At 43.4% G+C, this 12,245-nt stretch overlaps 1 protein-coding gene across 1 annotated transcript in view; it reads left to right on the top strand.

Moving 5' to 3' along the window:
- Window positions 1–1,465: 1,465 nt before the first annotated feature.
- The window catches only part of Plpbp (pyridoxal phosphate binding protein), a 26,595-nt gene continuing 15,815 nt past the window's right edge, over window positions 1,466–12,245 (top strand). The window contains exons 1-4 of the mRNA XM_004637262.2: window positions 1,466–1,632; window positions 3,808–3,915; window positions 3,994–4,029; window positions 4,639–4,714. Of these exons, the coding sequence (XP_004637319.2) occupies window positions 1,534–1,632; window positions 3,808–3,915; window positions 3,994–4,029; window positions 4,639–4,714 (319 nt within the window). The 5' untranslated portion in view covers window positions 1,466–1,533. The remainder of the gene's footprint in view (window positions 1,633–3,807; window positions 3,916–3,993; window positions 4,030–4,638; window positions 4,715–12,245) is intronic.

Genomic DNA, 12,245 nt, shown 5'->3' with positions numbered 1-12,245 from the left:
TTTTTTTTAAAGAATATATGATTTAAGAGTGATTTAAGAAAGAAAGTCAAAGGGCTGGCCAAATAGCTCAGAGGATTAAAGCGCCTGAAAGCAGGCTCAGGGGCTGGGGGTTCGATCCTGGGTCTGCCATGCCGGCCCGCCCCTGGCGTGCGCTGAGATGGCAATTGAGACTGGGCAAAGTGATACACGCCTGTAATCCCAGCTCTTGGGAGGATGTAAACAGGCGGATCACTACCAGTCGTATCTAGTAGTGAGACCCTGAGCACCTTGTAGACCCTTCCCTAAAAAAATAAATAAAATACGAAAGAAAGTCAAATATGATGGTGCTTGCCTCTAATCCAGCAGCTACTCAGGAGAATACTTGAGCTCAGTCTGGGCAGTTTAGCAATTTAGTAAGACCCTGTCTCAAAATTAAAAAATCAAAAGAGCAGGAACCTTGCGCAGTACAAAGGACCAGGTTCAAGTCTAAGTACTGGGAAAGAAAAATCTGTTTTAGTTTTGCCGTTGCTTGGTGTGGAAATCTTATTTTATTTCATTATTTTTAATGTGTTTGGTACAGGGTCTCACTACGCAGCTGAGACTCGTAGTGATCCTCCTGTTTCAGCCTCCCCAGCGCTGGGATTACAAGTGTATGCCATGGAGCCCCGGACTCAGTGGCCAGCTCAGCTTGCCCGAGGGCAAAGCCTGCGTGGCCTGTGGTGCCAGAGATTGAACCCTAGTCCCTCCGCTTGCCTAAGCAGGAGTTTAGACCACTGAGCTATGTCGCTGGCCCTGGAAATCTTATTTTACATATATTAGCTTAAGTAAATATATTAATATAAATATACGACCAACTTTTAAATTACATATGTGGAATGCATTGTTTCTATAGGATAGCCCTGGTCTAAAGGATGAAATCATTTATGAGTCATGCCCTGTCTTTAGAAAGCTCTATTACATCTTTTAAAAGTTCTTCACATGAACCATGCAACATGCTAAAAAGCTTTGCCTTCACTTTAGCAGTTTCTAATCCTGGTCCCTGCACCTTTAAAAATGTACAGTGGTTCACAGCCCTCGGAAGCAGGGACAGGCAAACGTTGTCGGGCAATTTTTTAGTAATTTTAACATTTTTATTAGCACATGTTCGAAGTACACAACATCACGGGGAGTGGGTGCGTGTACATAATACCTCTTAGTTGAAAGAGAACAGCCTGTGAACAGAGGCGGTGTTCGCTCCCGGAAAGGAAAGCCCCACGAGGGCAGGGACGGCGCGGCAGCGGCCCGGGCCGGCACCGACGCCAGCGGCCGGGACAGGACCTCCGCGCTCTTGCAGCCCGGGCCCGACCTCACGCGCCTGCGGGCCGACCTTCCCAAGATGGCCGCCCCGGGGGCGGGCCGTTCGCGGAGCCTCCTCGCCCGCGGACGCCGATTGGGTAACGCGGCTCAGCGAGGAGCGGCGATTGGGCCTCAGGCAAGCGCCCGAGTGGACCGGAAGTTGGCCCCGGCTCGGCCCCCAGGTGCCAAGGGTCGGGGGCTCGCAGTCCTCCCCGGGGGATGTGGAGAGCTGGCGGCATGTCGGCGGAGCTGGGCATCGAGTTCGCCCTGCGGGCAGTGAACGAGCGCGTGCAGCAGGCCGTGGCGCGGCGGCCACGGGTGAGGACGGAGACCGCGTGGGGACGATGGGCGGCCGCTTTGAGGAGGGGGACACCGGCGTGGTAGGACTAGGTCGTCACGGTGACGCAGAGGGGTCCCCCGAAGGGGCGGGGCCGCAAGCGTGTAGTCGCCGGCGTGTGGCCCAGGCCGCGAGTGGCTGGGGAGGGACTTTCTCGGGGACCTCGCAAAGAGTGTGTCGGCAGCTGTGGAGGCTGGCTTTGGTGCAGAAGGCGCCGCCACCTCGGGAAGATGACCCCTCGCCGGGCGTCGTGGCCTTTCCCCATCGCTACGCGCAGGGCCTTGGGGGACAGGAGAAACGTGTGACACCAGAGCACGCAGAAGACCGAGACCGCGAGATCGCGCGTGTGGCAGTGTCTTGACAGCTCGTAGGTGCTCAGCAAATGTCACTTCCACTCCCGGCCGAGGCTGGGATGGGTCAGCCAGACTTTGCAGGCACCCTTTGGGTGTTTTTTTTTTTTTCCTACTGCATATGTCAATCATGTCTCTGGACTTTCACTGGGACAGGTGTTAAATCTCTTGGTAGCTCCATGCTTGTTAAACTGACAAAGGCCCCAAATGAAAGAGCAAAGGCCTGTCTGATCAAGCTGTTATGGTCTCAGAATCCAGAATGTTGGCCTGAAGGCAGAGGACCTGTGTTGCAGTCTCCCCTAAACCACTAAGTAGGTGTCATCTTGAACAAGTGACTCAGTGTCTTCATCTGTACAGACAATGGGATAAGCTCTGGAAAGGAATCTCCTGGTGCTAATGCTGTGAATCTCAGTGGCTAAGGAAAATCTAGGGATTTTCTCATTCTGGGAGGTTTTCCTTGGCGCAAGCCAGATAGCTGCCTCTTCCACTTTTCTCTCTAGAAACCACCAGTTCATGAACATTCTAGGAATTATGACAAGGTCTAAAAAGGCTGGTGATGCAAGCCCCTCGGAAGGAAGAGGGCTTTTTGCGAATTGACCTGACTGCTTCAGGTCCTTGAGAGTACTATGATTCTTTGACAATTCCAGCAGTCAGTGGGGGATGTGAAGACTGAACTATAAGGGGATAGATGATTGCTTCTGATTGCCTCTGTGTGGGGTTGGCTGCAGCAGAGTGCAGGAAAACCCTGCTCTAAATGCACTGGCTATGGGAAGACTCAGTGAGGTCTAATTCTGAGTCCAGAATTGGACTGCTACTGGGTGGGTGAGTCATAGATGGAACAGTAAATTACACATCATTACCCTGATGGAAGCACTCTGAAAGCAATATGAATAATTACACCAGGACCAGAATGTGTTTCCAAAACTGGTTACCTTGTGGCTTCAGAAGCCAGAAGTAAGCTCCCTGTTAATCAGAGAGTGCTGCTTTCCCTTAATGAAGTGATTGCTTTGTGTTGTTTGGTGGTGGTGGTGTATGTACCCCAGCACAAGTTTATGTCCTCACACCGCCAAGCAAGTGCTCTACTACTGAGCCACACCCCCTCCAATGAAGTGATTCTTAAACTTCTAGCACTGGTATGCAGGAGAATCATCTGAAGAGCTGGGTTTTTTGTTTGTTCTGTTGTTTTTTAAAAAGTTTCTCAGCCAGGCATAGTGGTGCATGCTTATAATCATAGCACTCAGGAAGCTGAGGAAGGAGGATCTTAAGTTGGAGACTAGCCTGGACTACCTGGTAAATTGAAGGCCAGCCTAGACTACATAGTAAAACTATCTCAATAAAAAAAAAAAATTTTTTTTAAATATTTTAAGGGCTGGGGGTGTAGCTCAATGGAGAGCACTTGTCTAACATACCCAAGGCCTTCGGTTCAATCCCAGCTTCTCAGAAACAAAAAGGTTCTGAGACCCCAGGCCCAGAGATTCACATTCAGCTCATCTGATCGGACCCAGGTGGTAAGTGATGCAGTTGTTCTAAGACTACAGGTTAGGGAAATACTGCTTTAACTTGCCCTGCTACTCTGAAACAGAAATGTCTCCCACTGGCTATTAGGGTAGTTAGTATTAGTGCAAGATGTTGTGCATATACGGTGTGTTTTGTTCACCATACTAACTCCCTGTAGCATTAGAAGTTTGTATCTTAACAAATGCCAGATTGAGGTGTACCAATCTATTCTACAGGAGAAATCCTGTGAGACTGAATTGGGATAATAGCCCCAAATATTCATTCCTGTGGTTCTTTCCCTCTTGGCAGGATCTCCCAGCCATCCAGCCCCGGCTTGTAGCAGTCAGCAAAACCAAACCTGCAGAGATGGTGATTGAGGCCTACAGTCATGGCCAGCGCACTTTCGGAGAAAACTATGTGAGAGACCTTTTCCAAAGCCCCCTGTGAAGAATTGTGATTGCTGGGCTTCTGACCTGTTCTGGTTTTACCTTTTAGGTTCAGGAACTGCTAGAAAAAGCATCAAATCCTAAAGTAAGTGGGTATTGGAACTCTTTAGTTTTTACTTTAATCTTGGCTCTTTAGTTGAGAATTAGACCCTTGTTGGTGGTTGAGACTTAAAACAAGAAGTCGAGATGGCGGTAGAATATCCACTTTTACCTTGAGCCTCAAATAATTCTCAGCTAAACTTTCTGTATTGCAACTTTAGGGCTAGGGAGATAGTCCAGTGGCATAAGCACCTGCCTGGCAAGCGCAAGATCCTGAGTTCGATTCCTAGTGCCAAAAAAAAAAAAAAGCTTCACATGTATTTCAATTGTAATTTTTTTTTGCAGCTGTTTAGAAATGATTCTTTTAAGAACTGGCTCTAATCTCATACCCTCTGGGATGTGAAAGCTTGAATCAGTTCATCCTTAATGGCTGATGGCTGAAAGACAGAGGGAGCTGATGAGGATAAGAAGGAATGGAGCAGAACGTGAGATTTTCCTAAGTGTTCTTCTCCTCCCTGGGCTGCTGGCTGAAGGTGGTGGCAGTGGTTTATTCACTTAAGGCACAGCAGAGAGGTGCAAGGTCACTGGGCTCACATAAAGCCTTCAAGCCAGAAGACCTTCAGCTGAGTCCAGTTAATTTTCTCTTTCCCTTCAGATTGTGTCTTCGTGTCCTGAGATCAAATGGCACTTCATTGGCCACCTACAGAAACAAAACGTCAACAAATTGATGGGTAAGATAAAGCTGGAAGTGTGAGGACAGGCCTGCTCTGACATTGTATCACTTGTACTGGCTTCTGTGGAACACAGCCAGCTCACTGTTTGTGATACTGAATTCCTTTTTCTAAATTTTTTTAATGTATTTAGTACAGGGTCTCACTACACAGATTGAACTCATAGTGATCCTCCTGTTTTCAGCCTCCCCAGTGCTGGGATTACAAGCGTGTACCACCACACCCAGTCTCAGTCATGTCTCAGGGCCAGCACAGCGTGCTAGGAATCAAGCCCAGGTCCCTGTGCCTGCCTTAGCAGGCGCTTTAGTCTGCTGAGCTATCTGACTGGCCCTTCGAATTCCTTTTTGTTTTGTTTTGATTTGGCAGCACTGGGATTTGAAGCCATAGATGATCTAGCACCAGCTTACATCTTCAGCTCTTTATTTTGAGAGAGGGTCTTGCTAAATTAACCAGACTGGCCTCAACCTTGCAGTCCTCTTGCCTCAGCCTCCCTATTAGCTGGAACTCATACCACCACACCCAAGTAGAATTTCCTTTTTGTGTGTGTGTGTGGTACTGGGGATTGAACTCAGGACCCTGTGCTTGCCAGGCAAGCACTTATTCTACTGAGCTATTTCCCCAGCCCCCTAGAGTTTCCTTTAGTAGAAGACAGTTAGAGGCCAGGGAGATAGCTGAGGCATAAACACCTATCTTGCAAACACAAGGACCTGAGTTCAGTCCCCACCCTGCATGCCATGCAGGCCTTAGAACTGGGCATGGTTATACCATGGTTATACGCATGAGTTCTAGACCAGCCTGGGGGCTACAAAAGTGAGCACAAGGTCATCCCAAAGTACATAGCAAGATCCTGTCTCAAATAAATAAAGGGCTGGCCAGATAGCTCATCAGACTAAAGCACCTGCTCTAGCAGGCACAGGGGGTTCAATCCCCAGCATGCTGTGCCAGTCCTACCCCTGGGGCATGCTGAGACTGACTGAGACGGCATGGTGGCACACCCATAATCCCAGTGCTTGGGAGGCTGAAAACAGGAAGATCACACGAGTCCGATCTGTGTAGTAAGACCCTGTAGACCCTGTAAAATACAATAATACAAAAATAAATAAATAAATGACAGTTAAATAAAAAATACAATAAAGTAAAATTAAGAATTAACTACAAGGTCTACGGGTATAGCCCAGTGGTAGAGAATTTTCCTAACATACACATGGCCCTGAGTTTCAGGGCCCAGTGCTGCAAAACAAAGAAAAAGAGCCAAGGTTGGTGCCACAGGCCTGTAATCCCAGCACTCTTGGGCTGAAGCATGAGGGTTAAAAACTGGGCAATTTAGCAACTTAATAAGAGCCTATCTCAAAATTTAAAAAAAGGACTAGAGATGTAGCTCAGTGCAATGTCCTGAATCCAATTCCCAATACCACCAAAAAGAAAGGAAGGAAAAGAGGGAGGGAGGGAGGGAGAAAGGGAGGAAGGGAAGGAAGGAAGGAAGGAAGGAAGGAAGGAAGGAAGGAAGGAAGGACGGACGGACGGACAGATGGACAGACGAGCCATAGGACAGTGACATTGTTTTAACTTCCCTAGGCTAGCCTTGAACTTCCAGATCTTCCTGCCTCAACCTCCTGGGTAGCTCAGATTATAGGTGTTCATTACTGCACCTGGAAGTTGATAAGTCTGACACAGGTTTATACCTGTGAAGCCATCACTATAAATAAAATAATGGACATACCCATCACCCCCAAAGGTTTCCTCCTATTTATTTGTAAACTCTCCTGCCCTCTGCTCCCCACCCCTTCCTTACGTTCCATTTTACTGCTTTCTTGGTGTAGTTTTTAGAGAGTTTGGGATATTTTGTTTTGTTTTGTCATGCATTAGTTTTAGGGAGTTTTTTGAGACAAAATCTCATCATGTAGCCCAGACTGGCCTTACCATGTAGTGGGATTGTTGATGTGTACCAGCATGGCTGGTTCAGTTTTACAGTCATGAAGAATCTTAGTATGGACTTTTTTTGTCTTTCACTCTGTTCAGTGAACTTTAGTTCATATATTCATTCGTGTTCTTATTGTTCATTTCTCTATTGTTCAGTAGCGTTTTGTTGCATAAATGTAACATAATTTGTTTCTCCATTCACCTTTTGATGAACACTGAGGTTGCTTCTAATTATTGTCTATTATAAGTTCCTATAAGCATCTGTGTATAAGTTCATATGGACATATATTTCCTTCAGCCTTGGAATAGATACTTAGGAGTAGAAAGGCTAGTAAAATTTTTGCAAAAGTATATTTTAACTGTGTGTGTGTGTGCGCGCACACGCAAGTGTGTGTTTCTGGGGCCTCATATCTGCTGGGTAAGTTCTCTCCCACAGAGCTACATCCCCAGCCTCAGTGTTCTTTCATTTTTTGTCATTCATTCTAATGAGTATTTCCCTAGGGCCAGACAGAGGGACTGGGGTTCTATCCCTGGCATGCTGTTCCAGTCCTGCCCCCTGGGGGCACACTGAGCTGGCAATTGAGTCTGGGCGTGGTGACACGCGCCTGTAGCCTGTAGTCCCAGCACTTGGGAGACTGAAAACAGGAGAATTACTAAGAGTCTGATCTGTAGTGAGACGCTATAGACCCTGTACTAAATACAGAAAAAAATAAAATACAACTACTAAAATGAGTATTTCCCTGCTGACCAGTATGGTTGAGCATCTTTGCACCTGCATGCCCTCTCTACATCTTGCTTAGTAAAATGCCTAGGTCTTTTGCCCATTTTTTAAGTGTCCTTTTTTATTAGTGCACGTTTATTGTGGGGCATCGGTAAGTGTATATAGTACCTCCTAGTGCTTCTTTCTTTAATGCAGTACTCCTCCTCTTCCTCCCTGCTCACTCCACCCAAGAGGCCCCTTTTCCATGTGCAAAATTTGTAGTCACCGTTTTTTCCCTTCAATTCTTTGGATTTTTTAAATCTCCTTTTCCACCCCTCCCATCTTCCTCCATCCATCTCTTGTTCCCCCATCCATTTGTCCCTATTTCCTATCTAATAACTTTTTATTTTGCCATATATATAATTATGTAATTATATATTAGGTATATGTATGCAATATATGTATATAGTAAATTTCTCACATAAGAGAAACCAAACAATATTTAAGTTTGTGTGTCTGACTTATTTCACTTAATGTTACTGTCTTAAGTTGCCTCCATTTACCTACATATACCTCAAGTTTATCTTTATGGTAGAGTAGTACTCCATTGTGTATAAATACCACATTTTCATTATCCATTCATCTGTTGGTGAACATGTAGGTCATTTCCACAATCATGCTACTTTAACATGGTATTGTGTTCAGAACTTGCAAGGGAAGGGATTTAACACAGGGCACATACTTTATAGGATTATTTTATAATACCCAGAAAGTCAGATGCAAAAGAGCGCAAGAGATCTGTCCATGCACTAGAGACCCAAAGAATCCAGCTGAGGGCCTGGATCCTATGGCAGTGTCCCACACTAGTCCAGCTGAAGGCCGAGAGCCCACGACAATGTCTCACGCAAGTCCATATCAAGGCTCTGTGCTGGGAAGGCCCAAGGGTTCTGTCTGAAACTAGAAAGTCTGTGCCAGCAGAATGAAGGGTCTGTGCTGGCAGGCTGAGGAGTCTGCTCTGGAGCCAAGAAGCAATACTTAAGACAAAGGTGAAGACCAGAGCTCTTTCAGAGAGAATAGCAGTCACACCCAGTGACTGCAAGAACCAGTTCCCCCAAGGAGAACAACTGAATTCATATCAGGAAAACCAGCCACAACAAGCTTCTCCAGGAAAATCATCAGCCCCCTGTCTTCCCCTCTCATTTTCTTTTTACGCCTTCCAACAACAATCCTCAGGTGGATCTTCCACACCCAGGACCCTGCTGACTCAGTTCAGGGGGGCGTTCCCACTGACGCTGACTGTTAGTGAATCCACCACACATGGATGTACATGTGTCCCTGTAAAATGACTTTAACTCTTTTGGGAAGACACCCAGAAGGGTAGTAGCTGAGTCAAGTGGAATTTCTGTTTTTACTTTTTTGTGCAGTGTCTCCATACTGAATTCCATACTCATCCGTAGTACAGAAGAATTCCTTTTACACATACCCTTGTCAGCATTTATTGTTATTTAATTTCCTCTTAGCCATTTTTTCTGGAGTAAAATATTTTAATTTACATTTATCTAATGGCCATAAATGCTCAACATTTTTTCATACATTTATTTTTTTGGCCATTTGTACGTCTGAGTATTCAATTTGCTTGCCCATTTTTTTATTAGGTCTTTTATTGGGGGGTCTAAGTTTTTGAGTTCACTATATATTCTAGATGTTAGTCATCTCTTTGAAGCAAAAATATTTTCCCATTCTGTAGGTTGTTTCTTCTTTATGTTGGATTTTTTTTTTTTGCTGTGCAGCTTTTTAATTTGATATGATCCCATTAGTTGGTTCTTGGTATTACTTCTTGTGCCACTGGGGTTCTGGTCAGAAAGTCCTTGCCCATACCTGTGTCTTAGGGTTGGCGGGTTAGCTACATTGCCTAAAGCGCCTTCTTGAGCAAAACCAGTCCGGAGCAAGAGACTACAGTTCAATCCCCAGCACCACATGCCACACCAGACCTGCCCTTAAGGCAGCCTAAGCCAGCAAAAAAAAAAAAATCCTTCCCACACGTATGTCTTAAAGAGCTTTGCCTAGTTGATCTTCCAGGAGTGTTTCTGTTTTGACATTTAGATGTTTGATCATTTAGATTTTAGTTTAGTACAAGGTAAGAATATGCATCTAGACTCAATTTTCGGCATGTGATTATCCAGTTTTCCCATCATCATTTATTAAAAAGGCTCTTTTCTTTTGTGTATGTTTTTGACCATTTTGTCAAACATGAAATAGCTGAATGTGCCTGGGGTTGTTTCTGATTCCTCAGTTCTGTTCCTTTGAGACACATACTTGTTTTTGTGCTAACACCATGCTGTTTTAATGACAGTGGCTTTGTAGTATAATTTCAGATCTGGAGTTGTAATGTCTCTTGCTTTGCTTTTGTTACCCAAGATTGCTTTTGCTATTCTGGGTCTCTTCTAATTCCATATATATTTCAGAATTATTTTCGCCAGCTCCATGAGAAATGGCGTTGGTATTTTATTTATGACTGCATTAAATCTGCATAATATTTTTGGAAGAATAGCTATTTTGATTATATTGGTTCTGTTTATCCAAGAACAGGGAATATATTTCCGCTTTCTGGTGTCCTCCTCAATTTCCCTTTTATGATGTAATTTTCATTGTAAAAGTCTTTCACTTCCTTGGTTAATTCCTACATAGGTAATTTTTCTGGATGCTATTGTGAATGGTGTTGTTTTCCTAATTTCTTTCTCAGTGAGGTCATTGTTAGCATATAGTAAGCCCCCCACTTACAGACATGTAAGTTGTGAAATATCACAGGTACAAATAGACCTCACACTATGAACATCTGTAGATTCAAACAAATCATGAAGTAACTCGCCGGTCTGCCACACATTGTCAAAGTTCTGCTGCTGTGTGCAATAGTGTACAGTACTATAACTGTAAAAGTAAAAATAGTCTATTTACAGTTTTACTGTACTATTCCACCATTTTAAGGCAGCTATAAAGTAAAACTAGGGGTTTTTTTACAGTATTTGTTTATGTGATTTTTTTTTATGCTTCACATAATATATCTGTGTCAAAAGTAAGTAGAACTCACTTTGTCAGCCTTAACAAATGAATCTGATTTATGAAAATTTCCCCGAACAGAACTCATTTATAATCTGGGGAGATAACTCAGCAGCATAAGCACCTGCCTGGCAAGTGCAAGGTCCTCAGTTCAATCCCCAGTACCAAATATATATACATGCGTGTGTGTGTGTGTGTGTGTGTGTGTGTGTGTGTGTGTATAAAATCAGTGCTGCAGAACTCATTTATGAGTCAGGAACTTACTGTATAGGAATGCTGGTCATTTTTGTGTGTTTACTTTGTAGCTTGCTACGTGGCTGAATTTGTTTTTTTTTCTGGGAGTCTTTCAGTGGAATTTTTTGGTATTCTAAGTAAATGATCATGTCATCTGAAAATAGTGATACTTTGACTTTGTCCTTTCCTACATACCCCTTGTACTTCTTTGTCTTCCCTGATTGCTCCAGCTAATGTTTTGAGGACTGGCTAATGTTTCATGGAAAAGGAGTGTAATAGTAGACATCCTTACCTTGTCCTTGATTTTAAAGGGAAAGCTTTTGGGTTTTCCCCATTTAAATTATGTTTGTTTTAAATGGATTTATCATAAATGGATTTTATCAGATTGAGATAAGGTCCCTCTATACCTATTTACTTCAGGGTTTTTGTCATGAAGACGCTGGATTTTGTCAAAGGCTTTTTCTCTGTCTGTTGAGGTTTTCATGAGATTTATGTCCTTGGCTTCTGTTTATGTGATAAATTACATTCATTGATGTGCATCTGTTGAACCATCTCTGCATCCCTGGCATGTAGCCTACTTGGTCATGATGTGTGATTTTTTTTTTTGATGACTTGTTGCATTCTGTTTGCCAGTATCTTGTTTAGGATTTTTCCATCTATGTTCATTAGAAAGACTGGGCTATAAGGGTTTTTATTTATTTTATTGGCTTTTATTGGGGTGGGGTTGGATCTTTGTCTGGTTTTGAAATCAGGGTATTGCTAGCTTCCAAGAATGATTTTTAAGAGCACATCTTCCCTTTTGATTTTCTTAAAGAATCTGAGGAATATTGATGTTAGCTCTTCCCTGCAGTTCCTGTGTAGAGGTTTTCGTTTGTTTGTTTGTTTTTTATTACTGCTTTTGTTTTGTTACTTGTTATTGTATTGTTTTGGGTCTTTAAGTCTTTCTGGTTCAGTTTTGATAATTGATATGTATCTAGAAATCTCCCCATTCCTTCCAAGTTCTCTAAGTTTTTTTGGCATACAGGTCTGTAAAATAGTTGCTAATAATTAGATTTTGGTGATATCCATTGTGATTTCACCTTTTTCATTTCTAATTGCACTAAACTTGTGTCTTTTCTTTCCAGATTGGCCAAGGGTCTACTTTGTTTATTCTTTCAAAGAACCAGCTCTTTAATTCATTGATTTTTTTTTTTTATTGTTTTACTCTCCATTTCATTGCTTTTTGCTCTGATCTTTATAATTTCCTTCCTTGTACATGCTCTGAATTTGGGTTGCTGTTGTTTTTTTAGGGCCTTGAGGTGTATCATTAGGTTATTTATTTGGACTTACTTTTCTTTTCTGATGTGAACACTCACAGCTATAAATTTTTTTCAGGGGCCAGAGAGATAGCTCAGTGGTTTAAATGCCTGTCTAGTGAATTTTGGTTAGTTGATCTATTTGTGATAGTGGAGTATTGAAGACCCCTACTATAATTGTTTTGGTATTTAGCTGATCCTGGGCTGACCTCAAACTCACTATGATCATCCTGCCTCAGCATATTGAGTACTGGGATTACAACTGTGCATTGCTACACCCAGCTCAATTGTATTTTTAATTTCCTGTATTTCTGTTTGGAATTTT

Source organism: Octodon degus, unplaced genomic scaffold, assembly GCF_000260255.1.
Source record: "Octodon degus isolate 3935 unplaced genomic scaffold, OctDeg1.0 scaffold00088, whole genome shotgun sequence".
Classification (NCBI taxonomy): domain Eukaryota; kingdom Metazoa; phylum Chordata; class Mammalia; order Rodentia; family Octodontidae; genus Octodon; species Octodon degus.
This window is presented reverse-complemented; position numbering and strand designations above follow the sequence as displayed.